The sequence below is a fragment of the Panulirus ornatus genome, chromosome 2 (assembly GCF_036320965.1).
Source record: "Panulirus ornatus isolate Po-2019 chromosome 2, ASM3632096v1, whole genome shotgun sequence".
Lineage (NCBI taxonomy): Eukaryota > Metazoa > Arthropoda > Malacostraca > Decapoda > Palinuridae > Panulirus > Panulirus ornatus.
Genome location: NC_092225.1, coordinates 70,189,266 through 70,209,939, shown reverse-complemented (window position 1 = coordinate 70,209,939; position 20,674 = coordinate 70,189,266). Strand labels below are relative to the sequence as shown.

The 20,674-nt window shown below is 40.4% G+C and overlaps 1 protein-coding gene across 7 annotated transcripts in view; it reads right to left on the bottom strand.

Annotated features, from left to right (window-relative positions):
• Cdk8 (cyclin-dependent kinase 8) overlaps positions 1 to 20,432 on the bottom strand; it is a 167,253-nt gene extending 146,821 nt beyond the window's left edge. For 3 of the 7 annotated variants that reach the window (XM_071677127.1, XM_071677154.1, XM_071677135.1), the window contains exons 1-5: positions 20,231 to 20,431; positions 11,349 to 11,424; positions 10,471 to 10,581; positions 2,808 to 2,948; positions 528 to 717 (exon numbers count right to left, since the gene is read on the bottom strand). In XM_071677127.1, coding sequence (XP_071533228.1) covers positions 528 to 717; positions 2,808 to 2,948; positions 10,471 to 10,581; positions 11,349 to 11,424; positions 20,231 to 20,358 — 646 coding nt within the window. In that variant the 5' untranslated portion in view covers positions 20,359 to 20,431. Of the gene's footprint in view, positions 1 to 527; positions 718 to 2,807; positions 2,949 to 10,470; positions 10,582 to 11,348; positions 11,425 to 20,230 lie in introns of all 7 variants that reach the window. The other 4 variants (XM_071677120.1, XM_071677146.1, XM_071677161.1 and 1 more) reach the window with 2 other exon arrangements.
• Positions 20,433 to 20,674: the final 242 nt, after the last annotated feature.

The window sequence follows — 20,674 nt, the reverse complement described above, 5'->3', positions numbered from 1 at the left end:
TTTCTCACATGAATCAGCCACCAGCGCTGTATCATCAGCGAACAACAACTGACTCACTTCCCAAGCTCTCTCATCCCCAACAGACTTCATACTTGCCCCTCTTTCCAGGACTCTTGCATTTACCTCCCTTACAACCCCATCCATAAACAAATTAAACAACCATGGAGACATCACACACCCCTGCCGCAAACCTACATTCACTGAGAACCAATCACTTTCCTCTCTTCCTACACGTACACATGCCTTACATCCTCGATAAAAACTTTTCACTGCTTCTAACAACTTGCCTCCCACACCATATATTCTTAATACCTTCCACAGAGCATCTCTATCAACTCTATCATATGCCTTCTCCAGATCCATAAATGCTACATACAAATCCAATGTAGGTGATTGAAAACAAGTACAGCTATTTACAATTATGAAGTAAAATCTGCATGATAAAATATGTAGCAGTCAAATCAGACACTTGTGCCTTCACTGCTAATACTGGTTCTGAGAAACTAAACACAACTTCATATATTTACCTATTGCTTTCGTATAATGACGTGCCCCTAGAAGGAGTTCTGGAGCTCGATACCAAAAAGTCACGACTACAGGATCTAAGTCAGCTAAGGGCTTGAGGGGTGAATTAAAGAGTCGCGCAAAACCCATATCAGCTATCTTTACACGACCTCGTTCTGTTCCTTCCCCCATCACCAGGATATTTGCAGGTTTCTGTGTGTGATCAAGTATATAGCACTTATTATACTGATAACCATAATATTCACTGTTTACATCATCTTAACTCTTGTAAAATCAATAAATCAAAATGATAAACAGCCATTTGTGATGTAGCCACTTTTTTTCCATACATATCTGCCATTTCCCACATGAGCGAGGCAAAGTCAAGAACAGACGACTAAGCCTCAGAGGGAAAAATCCTCACTTGGCCTGCACCTCTGTTCCTTCTTTTGGAAAAGTAAAACAGGAGGGGAGGATTTCCAGCCCCTAGCTATGCTTTTACTAATAAAAATATCTTTAACATTTGAGTAAAACTGCTTAACTCACAAGCATGGTCTTCTACATCAAAGTTACATATCCTCAGTCTGCAGTGAAGAAAAATATACAATGCTGATGAAGTCAATAAGCTTGCACAGTACTCCACTATTATGCTTAAATGAAAAAGGATATCAACAGAATCTTAACAAGCAATTCCAGATGCCTGACTGTTGCCAAAAGATCTAGTGAATATTCATACTTTCTAAAAATTGCCAGCAATGATATCTACTCAAGTCTAGCTATCAGAATTCATCAACATATATCTTTCATTAAATAGGCCCTGCATTTTTATTCAAGCAAAGAAATGAAGTTCTAGTGAAACATAAGGTTAAAGTTACCGAAATATTACAAAATGTTTCATGTCTTACATGGCACATAATTTTACATCACGTTAAAAGATTCCAAGTTAAACCATACTTTCATATGCTAATGCACTATCATGAAATAACCTATGTGTACATATAGAGTGGAAGCCTTATACTTGAAGGGCCCCTGCCCCTTACCCTTAATATTTCTATTGTATAGAAGACCTAGTTATTTTCAGAAATCAGTCTCTTAGCAAATGCAACTGGAGCAAAATATATAAAATACTTGTATGACTATCTCTCCTCTCAGTCAGAGCATTCAATCATAGCAAACAACAGAGAAACATAATCCAAGTGCAAGAGATACTTTGTGCCAATAATTCATTAAATGCATGAGAAGTATATATATAAATAGCAAGTTTCTCTGTGCCTAATGCTTACTAAATGCATAAGCAACATATCCAAACTGCAAGAACTGTCAAATCCATATCTATGAATCATGAGTGTGCATAATGTACTACTGAGGGCACATGTTTATTTTTACTAAGGCTATCCCACTAAAGCAAGAAAATTAGTTATAAAAAAATAACATACATGACAAACTACTAAAAGGCAATGAAAAATAAACAGAGGGATGAAAAAAAGAGGCACTTGGATTGTCGATTCATACACATCTTTTATGTTTACATGTATTTCTTTCATAAACAGTGAGACATTTCATCACTGAACTTGCTCATGGGGCTCATTCCCACTGCTACTCCTTTCCCATACTCCAGCTTTCCTCACCCTCCTCCATCAACTCAACCATGCAACCTTGGCACAACTTAGGGATAAACCATGAACATATTAGTTATGTTAGTGAACTTGTGTACACCCTTTACTTTTACATGTATTTCTTTCAATCTGTAAAGTGAAACAAAATTTGAAAATTATCTCAAGGTGGGAAAACATCAACTAGCATTTAAGGGGTTAGATGAGGAAGCACTCAGTAATGTAACTCCCCCCTTAAATGGGTTTCAACTTCTCATGCAATGACATTTCACATAACAAGTTTTCCAGGAACATAATCCTAACATCATACGGAGGATAGTGTTGTAAAGGGTCTAACATATTTGGTACTTTTCTCAAGTTATTACATCAACAGGAACCTACAAGACAAGAATATATTTTTCCAAATGAATGTGAGAATTCATGTAATCAAATACTTAACAATGTAAGTTCACTACCTCCACAGGGGGGTACCTATGGTGTATGAAGTTCATATACTGGACTGTTCTTGATATATTCTAACTAATAAGTATCCACAGTCAGATGGACATACACTGGGGTAACAACATAATGTCCCACACACACTCTTGGAGTGGTGGAACAAAATAATACAACCTCATAAGCACTCAACTGGTCCATGGTCAGTGAAAATTACCATTTGGCATTAAAGTTTGAAAGTAAGGCTTAACTCACCAAATCTCTATGAAGTACCCAATTTGAGTGAAGATACCTAATTCCATCTAGAATCTGATACAAAAGAGACTTGACCATCCCTTTTGTTACTTGTACAGTCTTCTTGTTAGCCTTGGCTGCACGATGATACTTGATGATGTGCTAAAATGAAAAATCATTGAAAATATCATTTGCTTCTTCCCTATACTAATGCTGTCTCCTATTTCATGACTTATGCTAACTCCAGCCACCTCTACTTCATACAGGTTGAACCTCTTTAATCCCACAACCTTGGGACCTGGCTATTACTGGGCCAAAGAAAATACTGGAAAACAGAAATTGAAACTGACCCCAGAGGGAACCCGCTGTGTAAATATATGCCCAACCCCTAGTCTTGCCAGCTCAATTCATATACATGTTGCTGTGCTATCAAAGGTAAAACAAAGCTTAAAACAGGAAATAATACAACCCTTAATGCTTCCAAACAAGGTTTTTATTGTTACATCAGAAGTACTCCCAGATGGAGAAATATCTTGGACAAGGATTTTTCATGGCATACAACGCCAATACAGGGCAGATTCATCAGCATTATACACTTGTTCTGAGACTAAGATTTCCATTGTCAGTAACTCAGCAAATTCATCCACAAACTTTGTCACAGCTTTGTGATGAGCAGGTAACGTAACAAATGACCATAGGTTGGCAGTTGGCTTTGGTCGACTGTTATTACTACTGCTGTTTTATTGTTATTGTCAAGGCAGCCTGCTTGTGCTTTGTTAGTCTCAGCCAGGCAGCTGGCTTGTACACTCTCCCTTGCCCTGTACATATCACTGTTAGTTGTTTAATAAAGAATTGGAGTTTTTATCGATTCTTTTAATACACCCTTACACTAAAAGCTTCCACGTCAGCACCACGCTTTTTACCACACACACTACATACTGAAATTCCATGTCTCCACTCCAGTTGTGTAACCATCCTTGGCCTGCTCGATAAGCATCTCCCCAAAAATGTTTACGCCTTCATTATGTAGGAACTTAAGCAACTTTGTAAGTGCATTGTCTAATTCTGTACTCCTAGCACCTTTCAAAGTTCTTCAAAACTTTAAACTTTTCTGGCTTTCATTTTCAGCAAAAAATTAAATATAAGAAATAACAGCTGTTAATTAGTTTGGCTGCAGTGTAAACAGTACTAACAACGTTGCACTGGTGGCAGATCCACAAACTAATGGGGGCAGATTCAAAACGTGCCGGAACATGGGAGTTGCCGGACCACAGAGCGCTGGATTGAAGAGGTACAACCTGTGCATATATTTCATTATTTGTCTGTTCTTCCACTATGTTGCTTACAGCATTACACTGAAGGCTTCAATTACACAAAGAAAATGATAAGCATCCAGCTGATGACAAAGTTTTGTCTTTATCTATTGACCTCCTTTCAAAGAGCATGAAGCTGTAGCACTAAAAAATATACCTTGAATTAAACTTTACAAACCATCCTAAAAGGACTCGAGGAATCTTAATGTCTTTCTATATATCTATAGAAATTATCAAAACCATTAGAACTTTCAGCTAATACCTGAAAATATCAAAAACAAGGTATCCATTTATTAAGTAAATATTAGCTCAAACATGAATGCAGATTTACAGTCATAAAATCTCTAATCATGGCGAGACTGCAAGGAAAGGGTTGCCCTACTCAAGGTTGAAATACATATTTCATAAATTCCTTTTATCAGTTTTAGGAGTTTCATCTCCAACCTCAGGCTCAATCTGGAACCAAACTATACGGCTGATCCACTACTTTATCATGATGTTTGCAAGTTGAAGCCCATGAATGTCTAACATTGTGGTCAACATACTCTACCTGTTGAAACTACGATTTGCAAATTCAAAATATATAGGTCTTGAAATACAAAAAAAATTTTCTTTACAAGATGCAAAAGCCATATAAGCATCATTTGACCATCAGGATGTACCAACTAAGATTTTTACCTTCTTTGACAACCATTATACCTACTGTTAATGCTTATTCAAAGTACCTAACAACCAAGCATCTGCCCTTGAGGTTACTAATGCAACTGACAACTTCCATCCATCATTCCTCATCAATCACTACTCGCTAGTCTATACCTCGGGCCATTAGTGTATAACCCCAAGAAATTACTTCTAAAAGGATACAGGATGAAAAAGGGGATGTAAAAACAAATATATGCTCAGATACCTCTGCCTCTAGTAGAGAAAGGCTGTTTCCTGATTCAAAACAAAAGTATGGAAATGAGGTTGTGAAGCATAGGGGTCAAGGCAAGATGGTGTGAGTACAAGTTTGAATGGGGAGGACCCAGGAGAAGAGGAGTGTTTTAGGCATTTGCACATGGGACTAACCCCAAAACTTGACCCATTTCCTGTGCACTATGTTAATAAACAGTTACTAGTCTGTCTCACATGATCACTAGGCAGCTTTTGGAAACACACAGGTGGTCTGCTGTAATGTCTGTTTCAGTTCTGACACCAATGCTTTTAAAAACTCCTTTACCTTTTCATGTTCCTTTCTGAGCAGTGACATTCTCATTCTTAAAAGGTAACTTTTTAATGTCTTCAAAAGATCTAATTTTATCACTTTGCCTACTTCTAACCATAGCCCCCATTTTTATGCTTTTAGTCATTAAGGCATGGCTTTGATGGGCACATGTAACCATAACTGGAGCCTTAAACATTAAAGAAATGAGAAATGTAATCAAATTACTGCAAATAATGGGGAAAGTACAGAGCTCAGCAATAAACATCTGGCAGCGGATGGGACCATGGAAGCAGAAGTGAATCATAGGGTGGGGAGGGGGCGAAAATCCTGGGAGCATTGAAGAATGTGTGGAAGTCGAGAACATTATCTCGGAAAGCAAAAATGGGTATGTTTGAAGGAATAGTGGTTCCAACAATGTTGTATGGTTGCGAGGCGTGGGCTATGGATAGAGTTGTGCACAGGAGGGTGGATGTGCTGGAAATGAGATGTTTGAGGACAATGTGTGGTGTGAGGTGGTTTGATCAAGTAAGTAATGTAAGGGTAAGAGAGATGTGTGGAAATAAAAAGAGCGTGGTTGAGAGAGCAGAAGAGGGTGTTTTTGAAATGGTTTGGGCACATGGAGAGAATGAGTGAGGAAAGATTGACCAAGAGGATATATGTGTCGGAGGTGGAGGGAACAAGGAGAAGTGGGAGACCAAATTGGAGGTGGAAAGATGGAGTGAAAAAGATTTTGTGTGATCGGGGACTGAACATGCAGGAGGGTGAAAGGAGGGCAAGGAATAGAGTGAATTGGATCGATGTGGTATACCAGGGTTGACGTGCTGTCAGTGGATTGAATCAGGGCATGTGAAACGTCTGGGGTAAACCATGGAAAGTTGTGTGGGACCTGGATGTGGTAAGGGAGCTGTGGTTCGGGCATTATTGCATGGCAGCTAGAGACTGAGTGTGAACGAATGGGGCCTTTGTTGTCTTTTCCTAGTGCTACCTCGCACACATGAGGGGGGAGGGGGATGGCATTTCATGTGTCGCGAGGTGGTGATGGGAATGAATAAAGGCAGACAGTGTGAATTGTGTGCATGGGTATATATGTATTTGTCTGTGTGTGTATTTATATGTGTACATTGAGATGTATAGGTATGTATATTTGCGTGTGTGGACGTGTATGTATATACATTGTGTATGGGGGTGGGTTGGGCCATTTCTTTCGTCTGTTTCCTTGCACTACCTCGCAAACCTGGGAGACAGCGACAAAGCAAACTAAATAATATATATATATATATATATATATATATATATATATATATATATATATATATATATATATTTTTTTTCAAACTATTCACCATTTCCCGCGTTAGCGAGGTAGCGTTAAGAACAGAGGACTGGGCCTTTGAGGGAATATCCTCACCTGGCCCCCTCCTCTGTTCCTTCTTTTGGAAAATTAAAAAAGAAATGATAAGAGGGGAGGATTTCCAGCCCCCCGCTCCCTCCCCTTTTAGTCGCCTTCTACGACACGCAGGAACACGTGGGAAGTATTCTTTCTCCCCTATCCCCTGGGATAATATATATTTTATTATTACTATTATACTTTGTCGCTGTCTCCCGCGTTTGCGAGGTAGCGCAAGGAAACAGACGAAAGAAATGGCCCAACCCACCCCCATACACATATATATACATACGTCCACACACGCAAATGTACATACCTACACAGCTTTCCATGGTTTACCCCAGACGCTTCACATGCCCTTGATTCAATCCCTGACAGCACGTCAACCCCGCTATACCACATCGCTCCAATTCACTCTATTCCTTGCCCTCCTTTCACCCTCCTGCATGTTCAGGCCCCGATCACACAAAATCTTTTTCACTCCATCTTTCCACCTCCAATTTGGTCTCCCTCTTCTCCTCGTTCCCTCCACCTCCGACACATATATCCTCTTGGTCAATCTTTCCTCACTCATTCTCTCCATGTGCCCAAACCACTTCAAAACACCCTCTTCTGCTCTCTCAACCACGCTCTTTTTATTTCCACACATCTCTCTTACCCTTACGTTACTTACTCGATCAAACCACCTCACACCACACATTGTCCTCAAACATCTCATTTCCAGCACATCCATCCTCCTGCGCACAACTCTATCCATAGCCCACGCCTCGCAACCATACAACATTGTTGGAACCACTATTCCTTCAAACATACCCATTTTTGCTTTCCGAGATAATGTTCTCGACTACCACACATTCTTCAAGGCCCCAAGAATTTTCGCCCCCTCCCCCACCCTATGATCCACTTCCGCTTCCATGGTTCCATCCACTGCCAGATCCACTCCCAGATATCTAAAACACTTCACTTCCTCCAGTTTTTCTCCATTCAAACTCACCTCCCAATTGACTTGACCCTCAACCCTACTGTACCTAATAACCTTGCTCTTATTCACATTTACTCTTAACTTTCTTCTTCCACACACTTTACCAAACTCAGTCACCAGCTTCTGCAGTTTCTCACATGAATCAGCCACCAGCGCTGTATCATCAGCGAACAACAACTGACTCACTTCCCAAGCTCTCTCATCCCAAACAGACTTCATACTTGCCCCTCTTTCCAAAACTCTTGCATTTACCTCCCTAACAACCCCATCCATAAACAAATTAAACAACCATGGAGACATCACACACCCCTGCCGCAAACCTACATTCACTGAGAACCAATCACTTTCCTCTCTTCCTACACGTACACATGCCTTACATCCTCGATAAAAACTTTTCACTGCTTCTAACAACTTTCCTCCCACACCATATATTCTTAATACCTTCCACAGAGCATCTCTATCGACTCTATCATATGCCTTCTCCAGATCCATAAATGCTACATACAAATCCATTTGCTTTTCTAAGTATTTCTCACATACATTCTTCAAAGCAAACACCTGATCCACACATCCTCTACAACTTCTGAAACCACACTGCTCTTCCCCAATCTGATGCTCTGTACATGCCTTCACCCTCTCAATCAATACCCTCCCATATAATTTACCAGGAATACTCAACAAACTTATACCTCTGTAATTTGAGCACTCACTCTTATCCCCTTTGCCTTTGTACAATGGCACTATGCACGCATTCCGCCAATCCTCAGGCACCTCACCATGAGTCATACATACATTAAATAACCTTACCAACCAGTCAACAATACAGTCACCCCCTTTTTTAATAAATTCCACTGCAATACCATCCAAACCTGCTGCCTTGCCGGCTTTCATCTTCCGCAAAGCTTTCACTACCTCTTCTCTGTTTACCAAATCATTTTCCCTAACCCTCTCACTTTGCACACCACCTCGACCAAAACACCCTATATATATATATATATAAGCTTCAATGTCTAAGCTACATTTTTTCCAATTTCACTATTTTCTTGTCAAAGCACCATGTATGAAAACTATCACTCCAGTAACACAACTATAAACATTTACTTCCCCTTTAAAAAAGTTCTGGGGAAGTCTGTCTCGATACACTGCGGGACACTACCACCTGACGAGGTTTGTGTTGCAATGGTTTTTGATTCACAAACGTAGTAGCATCACTGGTGGCCAAGGTAGATCCGTTGGCGAAGAGGAGCTCATGAAACATGTCGGCAAGCATGCTACTGCAGGCAGGAGTGAAGGCTGATGCAAAACTTCAGATGGCAAAGAAACTGGAGGCACCACATCAGGCAAGAGGACAAGGCAGCTCCCGCCAGTCCTTCCGCCAATTTACAGTCAGCCAATTTACAGGTAAGTAATCTATGATTAGCCTTAACTATCACATGGGGTAATCCACAGCGACAAAAAAAAAAAAAAAAAAAAAAAAAAAAAAAAAAAAAAAATATATATATATATATATATAATATATATATATATATATATATATATATATATAGATATATTTTTTGTCGCTGTCTCCCACGTTTGCGAGGTAGCGCAAGGAAACATATGAAAGAAATGGCCCAACCCACCCCCATACACATGTATATACATACGTCCACACACGCAAATATACATACCTATACAGCTTTCCATGGTTTACCCCAGACGCTTCACATGCCCTGATTCAATCCCACTGACAGCACGTCAACCCCGGTATACCACATCGATCCAATTCACTCTATTTCTTGCCCTCCTTTCACCCTCCTGCATGTTCAGGCCCCGATCACACAAAATCTTTTTCACTCCATCTTTCCACCTCCAATTTGGTCTCCCACTTCTCCTCGTTCCCTCCACCTCCGACACATATATCCTCTTGGTCAATCTTTCCTCACTCATTCTCTCCATGTGCCCAAACCATTTCAAAACACCCTCTTCTGCTCTCTCAACCACGCTCTTTTTATTTCCACACATCTCTCTTACCCTTACGTTACTTACTCGATCAAACCACCTCACACCACACATTGTCCTCAAACATCTCATTTCCAGCACATCCATCCTCCTGTGCACAACTCTATCCATAGCCCACGCCTCGCAACCATACAACATTGTTGGAACCAATTTTCCTTCACACATACCCATTTTTGCTTTCCGAGATAATGTTCTCGACTTCCACACATTCTTCAAGGCCCCCAGGATTTTCGCCCCCTCCCCCACCCTATGATCCACTTCCGCTTCCATGGTTCCATCCGCTGCCAGATCCACTAACAGATATCTAAAACACTTTACTTCATCCAGTTTTTCTCCATTCAAACTTACCTCCCAGTTGACTTGACCCTCAACCCTACTGTACCTAATAACCTTGCTCTTATTCACATTTACTCTTAACTTTCTTCTTTCACACACTTTACCAAACTCAGTCACCAGCTTCTGCAGTTTCTCACATGAATCAGCCACCAGCGCTGCATCATCAGCGAACAACAACTGATTCACTTCCCAAGCTCTCTCATCCCCAACAGACTTCATACTTGCCTCTCTTTCCAAAACTCTTGCATTCACCTCCCTAACAACCCCATCCATAAACAAATTAAACAACCATGGAGACATCACACACCCCTGCCGCAAACCTACATTCACTGAGAACCAATCACTTTCCTCTCTTCCTACACGTACACATGCCTTACATCCTCGATAAAAACTTTTCACTGCTTCTAACAACTTGCCTCCCACACCATATATTCTTAATATATATATAAGTAACAACTCACCCACAGGTCATGTTCGGCATAGTCAAATAAAAGCCACACTTTGCGATCAGCATGCGAGAGGAAAACACGCTGAAGATTAATTACATTGGGGTGTTTCAACTCTCGCAGCAACTGAGGAAAAAACCACAAGATTTACAAGATAATAAAACATACAACTATAGCTCACATATATTTTCTATTACATATGAATCTCTGTCTAAAAAACTTCCTATATTCACAATAATTTCTTCAAAGTATTCTCACATTTCACTGAATTCACTACACTACATTTGAGTGTCCCTGCTATTGCCAGGGCAGAGAAGACATTGCTGAACTGTGTAATAGAAGATTTTAGAAAGGAAAATTTGCCAAGAGGCAACAGTGAGGATAAGATTTACTGGCAGACCATCAAATCATTCTTTGGTAGTAAGCGCTTGGAGGATGTCATAAGATAGTATAATTGTATAAGGGTGAGTGCAATATGAAAAGTGAGAGGTTAAAAGGTGAAAACAGAATTATACCATAGAGGAGTTGTAGGTGAACTCAGAACTTCTTTCTTTTCTTTCTTTCATACTATTTGCCATTTCCCGCGTCAGCAAGGTAGCGTTAAGAACAGAGGACTGGGCCTTTGAGGGACTATCCTCACCTGGCCCCCTTCTCTGTTCCTTCTTTTAGAAAATTAAGAAAAAACAAGAGGGGGAGGATTTCCAGCCTCCCGCTCCCTCCCCTTTTAATCGCCTTCTACGACACGCAGGGAATACGTGGGAGGTATTCTTTCTCCCCTATCCTGAGGGATAAAACTTCTAAGTGAGGATAGAAATTGCTTGTTGTGTGCCCCATAAGCATACATGATAGAGAATATAAACATATACCATTATCAAAACAACAAAAGAACTTACTGCTATCTCTCTGCACGCTGACATTGACAGACCAGTACCCTCTATCTGCTTGAGAGCATACTCTTTTGTATCTGAACTGCAAAGTAAGAGTAAGATGATTAGAGATTTTAGAATTTCCTTTACAATACTCAATTGTCAAATAAATGAAGATTCCTGACACCAAAATCCTCAATTTACAAACAATGCTTCACCATTACTTTTACAGACTTCACAACAAAACACTATTAAAAGAATAAATTTAAATCAACAGTTCTACAATAAGAATTAAAATTTCTATATAACTTCATGGTGAATGAAGAAAGATTAAAGGAGAAGGGCTGGAAAGAACAATGATCATTATAGTAAATAAAAACTAAGAAATTAAAGAAGCAAAATGTTAATAGAGCAATAATTGCTAAAAAAAAATCACAGATCTCTAGTGCAATAATTGCTAAAAAAACAAATCACATATCTCCCAACACTAACATCACAGTCTGTCACATGAAACTAAAAATTGTGCATATCCTTAAAATGATGGGGGGTGCAAAACAGGAAAACTGAATTAAAAATGCAGAAAATACCATGACACAAGTGACCTCAGCAATAAGTTTACAAAAAAATTAATATGAAACAAAACACTATCTTCTGTTCACAGTACAACGGCACTTCCCTAATAATGTACAACACTTTATCTTACACTCTATTTGCTATGTTAAGTGTGGTTTTGGTATTTATCTTTAAGCACCAAGGTACATTAGATTCAGTTTTAACCACTCATACTTTTTTTTTTAATATCCCTTGTTTGGGTAATTATCTGAATTAGGACTGAGACTGTGAATACAGTTTACACTGATTTGCTATGTTAGTTTTCTAATTCTGAACTCCTGCGCAATGAAGCAAAAATACTTCCTATACAATCCTAATTCACCATGCCTAACTCCTAATTCTATGCAACAGCACTAACCCCCCCTCATCCATCCATCAACCTCTATCTAAAAATACAATGCTCATCCCTGCCTCTCTTCAGGAAGGTATACATACATGAAAATCCTTACACATCTAGCAGACACTACACTAACAGAACATGCTCTCACTGCAATGATTCACAAAACTAAGTAACTCCAGCTTCCAAACCCACAACTGATCTTGAACCTATCTAAAACTACATATCTGAAATGTATACATTTCACTGTCGATGTTCTTCAAGCACACGATGCGTCTTCCACATAGGTGGAAGTGATGTGTTTCTGTGCATACATATATAGGAGTAAAGACATGGTACATAAATGTACACGAGGTTAAGTGAAGGGGCAATATAAGAGTAAAGCTCTCTCCCAGTAACACAAAAATAGTAATCACAAACAGTAAAAATATTGCAGAGACCAAATACACTTATCTCACAAAAACAAACTGTAGACATGGCTAGTGGTATAGTGGTAAGCGTTCCTGACCCTGATGGATTTAAGGGCTGCCCAGGGTCAAGCACATAAGATACCAATCCTGGCTATGGCAGTTGGTCCACATTAAACCCAGCAGTTCATCCACCCTTAGGGGTTGGTCGATAAAATGGGCACACAGCTCGGGATAGGGAACATCCTCACTTGGCCCCCTTCTCTGTTCCTTCTTATGGAAAAGTAAAAATGAAAGGGGAGGATTTCCAGCCTCCTGCCCCCTCTCCTTTTAGTCGCCTCCTACGACATACAAGGAACATGTGGGAAGTATTCTTTCTCCCCATCCCTAGAACACCAATAGAAAAATTGGTGTTGTACGACAGGAACTAAGTGTGATGTTGGGATCTAAATAACTTTAAGTACTTGCACCTGATGAGGTTGATTATCTCCATGAAACACGTCGTGTCACATGTATAGAAAGATTACATGTTAAATGAAATTGTATGATTTCCTACTGAAGTGCAATTTCACCTTCACATATATATCTTTATTTTTTTTTTGCTTTGTCGCTGTCTCCCGAGTTTGCGAGGTAGCGCAAGGAAACAGACGAAAGAAATGGCCCAACCCAACCCCATACACATGTATATACATACGTCCACTCACGCAAATATACATACCTACACAGCATTCCATGGTTTACCCCAGACGCTTCACATGCCCTGATTCAATCCACTGACAGCACGTCAACCACGGTATACCACATCGACCCAATTCACTCTATTTCTTGCCCTCCTTTCACCCTCCTGCATGTTCAGGCCCCGATCACACAAAATCTTTTTCACTCCATCTTTCCACCTCCAATTTGGTCTCCCACTTCTCCTCGTTCCCTCCACTTCCGACACATATATCCTCTTGGTCAATCTTTCCTCACTCATTCTCTCCATGTGCCCAAACCATTTCAAAACACCCTCTTCTGCTCTCTCAACCACGCTCTTTTTATTTCCACACATCTCTCTTACCCTTACGTTACTTACTCGATCAAACCACCTCACACCACACACTGTCCTCAAACATCTCATTTCCAGCACATCCATCCTCCTGCACACAACTCTATCCATAGCCCACGCCTTGCAACCATACAACATTGTTGGAACCACTATTCCTTCAAACATACCCATTTTTACTTTCCGAGATAATGTTCTCGACTTCCACACATTCTTCAAGGCTCCCAGGATTTTCGCCCCCTCCCCCACCCTATGATCCACTTCCGCTGCCATGGTTCCATCCGCTGCCAGATCCACTCCCAGATATCTAAAACACTTTACTTCCTCCAGTTTTTCTCCATTCAAACTTACCTCCCAGTTGACTTGACCCTCAACCCTACTGTACCTAATAACCTTGCTCTTATTCACATTTTCTCTTAACTTTCTTCTTTCACACACTTTACCAAACTCAGTCACCAGCTTCTGCAGTTTCTCACATGAATCAGCCACCAGCCCTGTATCATTAGCGAACAACAACTGACTCACTTCCCAAGCTCTCTCATCCCCAACAGACTTCATACTTGCCCCTCTTTCCAAAACTCTTGCAATTACCTCCCTAACAACCCCATCCATAAACAAATTAAACAACCATGGAGGCATCACACACCCCTGCCGCAAACCTACATTCACTGAGAACCAATCACTTTCCTCTCTTCCTACACGTACACATGCCTTACATCCTCGATAAAAACTTTTCACTGCTTCTAACAACTTGCCTCCCACACCATATATTCTTAATACCTTCCACAGAGCATCTCTATCAACTCTATCATATGCCTTCTCCAGATCCATAAATGCTACATACAAATCCATTTGCTTTTCTAAGTATTTCTCACATACATTCTTCAAAGCAAACACCTGATCCACACATCCTCTACCACTTCTGAAACCACACTGCTCTTCCCCAATCTGATGCTCTGTACATGCCTTCACCCTCTCAATCAATACCCTCCCATATAATTTACCAGGAATACTCAACAAACTTATTCCTCTGTAATTTGAGCACTCACTCTTATCCCCTTTGCCTTTGTACAATGGCACTATGTACGCATTCCGCCAATCCTCAGGCACCTCACCATGAGTCATACATACATTAAATAACCTTACCAACCAGTCAATAATACAGTCACCCCCTTTTTTAATAAATTCCACTGCAATACCATCCAAACCTGCTGCCTTGCCGGCTTTCATCTTCCGCAAAGCTTTTACTACCTCTTCTCTGTTTACCAAATCATTTTCCCTAACCCTCTCACTTTGCACACCACCTCGACCAAAACACCCTATATCTGCCACTCTATCATCAAACACATTCAACAAACCTTCAAAATACTCACTCCATCTCCTTCTCACATCACCACTACTTATCACCTCCCCATTTGCGCCCTTCACTGAAGTTCCCATTTGCTCCCTTGTCTTACGCACTTTATTTACCTCCTTCCAGAACATCTTTATATATATATATATATATATATATATATATATATATATATATATATATATATATATTATTATTATTATATTATTTTGCTTTGTCGCTGCCTCCCGCATTTGCGAGGTAGCGCAAGGAAACAGACGAAAGAAATGGCCCAACCCACCCCCATACACATGTATATACATACACGTCCACACACGCAAATATACATACCTATACATCTCAATGTACACATATATATACACACACAGACACATACATATATACCCATGCACACAATTCACACTGTCTGTCTTTATTCATTCCCATCGCCACCTCGCCACACATGGAATACCATCCCCCTCCCCCCTCATGTGTGCGAGGTAGCGCTAGGAAAAGACAACAAAGGCCCCATTCGTTCACACTCAATCTCTAGTTGTCATGCAATAATGCCCGAAATCACAGCTACCTTTCCACATCCAGGCCCCACAGAACTTTCCATGGTTTACCCCAGATGCTTCACATGCCCTGATTCAATCCACTGACAGCATGTCTACCCCGGTATACCACATCGATCCAATTCACTCTATTCCTTGCCCGCCTTTCACCCTCCTGCATGTTCAGGCCCCGATCACTCAAAATCTGTTTCACTCCATCTTTCCACCTCCAATTTGATCTCCCACTTCTCGTTCCCTCCACCTCCGACACATATATCCTCTTGGTCAATCTTTCCTCACTCATTCTCTCCATGTGCCCAAACCATTTCAAAACACCCTCTTCTGCTCTCTCAACCATGCTCTTTTTATTTCCACACATCTCTCTTACCCTTATATTACTTACTTGATCAAACCACCTCACACCACATATTGTCCTCAAACATCTCATTTCCAGCACATCCACCCTCCTGCGCACAACTCTATCCATAGCCCATGCCTTGCAACCATACAACATTGTTGGAACCACTATTCCTTCAAACATACCCATTTTTGCTTTCCGAGATAATGTTCTCGACTTCCACACATTCTTCAAGGCTCCCAGGATTTTCGTCCCCTCCCCCACCCTATGATTCATTTCCACTTCCATGGTTCCATCCACTGCCAGATCCACTCCCAGATATCTAAAACACTTTACTTCCTCCAGTTTTTCTCCATTCAAACTTACCTCCCAATTGACTTGACCCTCAACCCTACTGTACCTAATAACCTTGCTCTTATTCACATTTACTCTTAACTTTCTTCTTCACACACTTTACCAAACTCAGTCACCAGCTTCTGCAGTTTCTCACATGAATCAGCCACCAGCGCTGTAACATCAGCGAACAACAACTGACTCACTTCCCAAGCTCTCTCATCCCCAACAGACTTCATACTTGCCCCTCTTTCCAAAACTCTTGCATTCACCTCCTTAACAACCCCATCCATAAATAAATTAAACAACCATGGATTCATCACACACCCCTGCCGCAAACCTACATTCACTGAGAACCAATCACTTTCCTCTCTTCCTACACGTACACATGCCTTACATCCTCGATAAAAACTTTTCACTGCTTCTAACAACTTGCCTCCCACACCATATATTCTTAATACCTTCCACAGAGCATCTCTATCAACTCTATCATATGCCTTCTCCAGATCCATAAATGCTAAATACAAATCCATTTGCTTTTCTAAGTATTTCTCACATACATTCTTCAAAGCAAACACCTGATCCACACATCCTCTACCACTTCTGAAACCACACTGCTCTTCCCCAATCTGATGCTCTGTTCATGCCTTCACCCTCTCAATCAATACCCTCCCATATAATTTACCAGGAATACTCAACAAACTTATACCTCTGAAATTTGAGCACTCACTCTTATCCCCTTTGCCTTTGTACAATGGCACTATGTACGCATTCCGCCAATCCTCAGGCACCTCACCATGAGTCATACATACATTAAATAACCTTACCAACCAGTCAATAATAAAGTCACCCCCTTTTTTAATAAATTCCACTGCAATACCATCCAAACCTGCTGCCTTGCCGGCTTTCATCTTCCGCAAAGCTTTTACTACCTCTTCTCTGTTTACCAAATCATTTTCCCAAACCCTCTCACTTTGCACACCACCTCGACCAAAACACCCTATATCTGCCACTCTATCATCAAACACATTCAACAAACCTTCAAAATACTCACTCCATCTCTTTCTCACATCACCACTACTTGTTATCACCTCCCCATTTGCGCCCTTCACTGAAGTTCCCATTTGCTCCCTTGTCTTACGCACTTTATTTACCTCCTTCCAGAACATCTTTTTATTCTCCCTAAAATTTAATGATACTCTCTCACCCCAACTCTCATTTGCCCTTTTTTTCACCTCTTGCACCTTTCTCTTGACCTCCTGTCTCTTCTTTTATACATCTCCCACTCAATTGCATTTTTTCCCTGCAAAAATCGTCCAAATGCCTCTCTCTTCTCTTTCACTACTAATCTTACTTCTTCATCCCACCACTCACTACCCTTTCTAATCAACCCACCTCCCACGCTTCTCATGACACAAGCATCTTTTGCGCAATCGATCACTGATTCCCTAAATACATCCCATTCCTCCCCCACTCCCCTTATTTCCATTGTTCTCACCTTTTTCCATTCTGTACTCAGTCTCTCCTGGTACTTCCTCACACAAGTCTCCTTCCCAAGCTCACTTACTCTCACCACCCTCTTCACCCCAACATTCACTCTTCTTTTCTGAAAACCCATACAAATCTTCACCTTAGCCTCCACAAGATAATGATCAGACATCCCTCCAGTTGCACCTCCTCTCAGCACATTAACATCCAATAGTCTCTCTTTCGCGCGCCTGTCAATTAAGACATAATCTAATAACGCTCTCTGGCCATCTCTCCTACTTACATACGTATACTTATGTATATCTCGCTTTTTAAACCAGGTATTCCCAATCACCAGTCCTTTTTCAGCACATAAATCTAGAAGCTCTTCACCATTTCCATTTACAACACTGAACACCCCATGTATACCAGTTATTCACTCAACTGCCACATTACTCACCTTTGCATTCAAATCACCCATCACTATATATATATATATATATATATATATATATATATATATATATATCCCTGGAGATAGAGGAGAAAGAACAATTCCCATGCATTCCTCATGTATATATATATATATATATATATATATATATATATATATATATCCCTGGAGATAGAGGAGAAAGAACAATTCCCATGCATTCCTCACGTGTCGTAGAAGGCGACTAAAGGGGATGGAAGTGGGGGCTAGATACCCTGCCCTCCTTGTATTTTAACTTTCTAAAAGGGGAAACAGAAGGAGTCACGCGGAGTGCTCATCCTCCTCAAAGGCTCAGATTGGGGTGTCTAAATGTGTGTGGATGTAACCAAGATGAGAAAAATGGAGAGATAGGTAGTATGTTTGAGGAAAGGAGCCTGGATGTTTTGGCTCTGAGTGAAACGAAGCTCAAAGGTAAAGGGGAACAGTGGTTTGGGAATGTTTTGGGAGTAAAGTCAGGGGTTGGTGAGAGGACAAGAGCAAGGGAAGGAGTAGCAGTACCCCTGAAACAGGAGTGGTGGGAGTATGAAATAGAATGTCAAGAAAATAATCTCTAGATTAATATGGGTAAAACTGAAATAGAATGGAGAGAGATGGGTGATCATTGGTACCTATGCACCAGGAAATGAGAAGAAAGATCATGAGAGGCAAGTGTTTTTGGAGCAGCTGAGAGAGTGTGTTAGTAGTTTTGATGCATGAGACCAGGTTATAGTGATGGGTGATTTGAATGCAAAGGTGAGTAATGTGGCAGTTGAGGGAATATTGGTGTACATGGAGTGTTCAGTGTTGTAAATGGAAATGGTGGAGAGCTTGTAGATTTGTGTGCTAAAAAGGATTGGTGATTGGGAATACCTGGTTTAAAAAGAGAGATATACATAAGTATACGTATGTATGTAGGAGTGATGGTTAGAGAATGTTACTGGATCACGTGTTAATTGATAGGTGCGTGAAAAAGAGACTTCTGGATGTTTATGTGCAGAGAGGTGCAACTGGAGGGATATCTGATCATTATCTTGAGGAGGCGAAGGTGAAGATTTGTAGAGGTTTTCAGAAAAGAAGAGAGAATGTTGGGGTGAAGAGAGTGGTGAGAGTAAGTGAGCTTGGGAAGGAGACTTGTGTGAGGAAGTAACGAGAGCAAAGGTATGAGCAAAGGACGTAAGGGGAGTGGGGTAGTAATGGGATGCATTCAGGGAAGCAGTGATGGCTTGCGCAAAAGATGTTTGTGGCATGAGAAGTGTGGGAGGTGGGCAGATGCCTTTCTTTGTTTGCTTCCTGGTGCTACCTCACTAACGCAGGAGGTGGCGATGCTGTATATGTATGTGTATATATGTATGTGAATGGATAGGTCTTTCTTTGTCTGTTTCATGGCGCTACCTCGCTAATGCAGGAAATAGTGATCAAATCAATATATATATATATATATATATATATATATATATATATATATATATATATATATATATATACTTTTTTTGATGGGATGGCTTTGACTAGGGGCTCAGTTGCCCATGCCTTCTCACTTAACATTGAAAAAAGACAATGAACCCATAAAAAAGGGGTCTTGGGGCAGGAATGATTAACTGAGTTTATTGTGACATAATACAGCAAAGTCTGCACATACTATTTTTTACTATATTTTCTTCTGTGTTAATAATAACCTCCACAGAACCCAAGGGGTAAAGCAAACTTGCGAACTCTTTGCCAATGAATGATCATGGGATCACAGGTTAACCTGGGATGATACAAGATCTTTTTACCTAATGTTTACGATACTAAATATTCCCATAATTTATTTCTAATAGATCAGAAAGCGTCTTAATCATAGCCACCTTCTGGTCAAACTCGACAATATTAACTAACGATAATCAAAATGACATCTAATAAAAAAAATACATAAATCAGGAATCATCGGGAACCCAATGTCTGTTGACACTGGTCCTTCAGCCCCTACTATTTGACAGCTCTTGTCTCACCTATCTTTTCTCTTAGCCTTGTAAACATGTCCATATGTCCCTCTTCCAACTTTGCAGCCTTCATATTGGAATAATTCTTCTACTTTAGCCCTCTCGTTGTTGCGTTTCTCTTTCCATTCATAATCCATGGCCAAAGAGATCACATTCTCCGGTGAGCCTTTGTCAAGCTAGCGGTTTTGTAGGTTTCAAGCAGAATTACCAGATAAACACTCTCAGCGACCAATAATACTAGCGACCATTTTGATACAACTTAAAACAGATAATTAGAGCACAGAATATTCAGCAAACATTCAACTGAAACAATGAGTGTTGTTTGCTACATTAGGAGATTTACCCAGTTCTAAGCATCTTTATTATTTCTGTCAGAATATCTTTGTAAGAGTTAATAGTTATTCAAAACAATGAAATTCAAGTATGTATTCATTGATATAGAAAAATCATGGC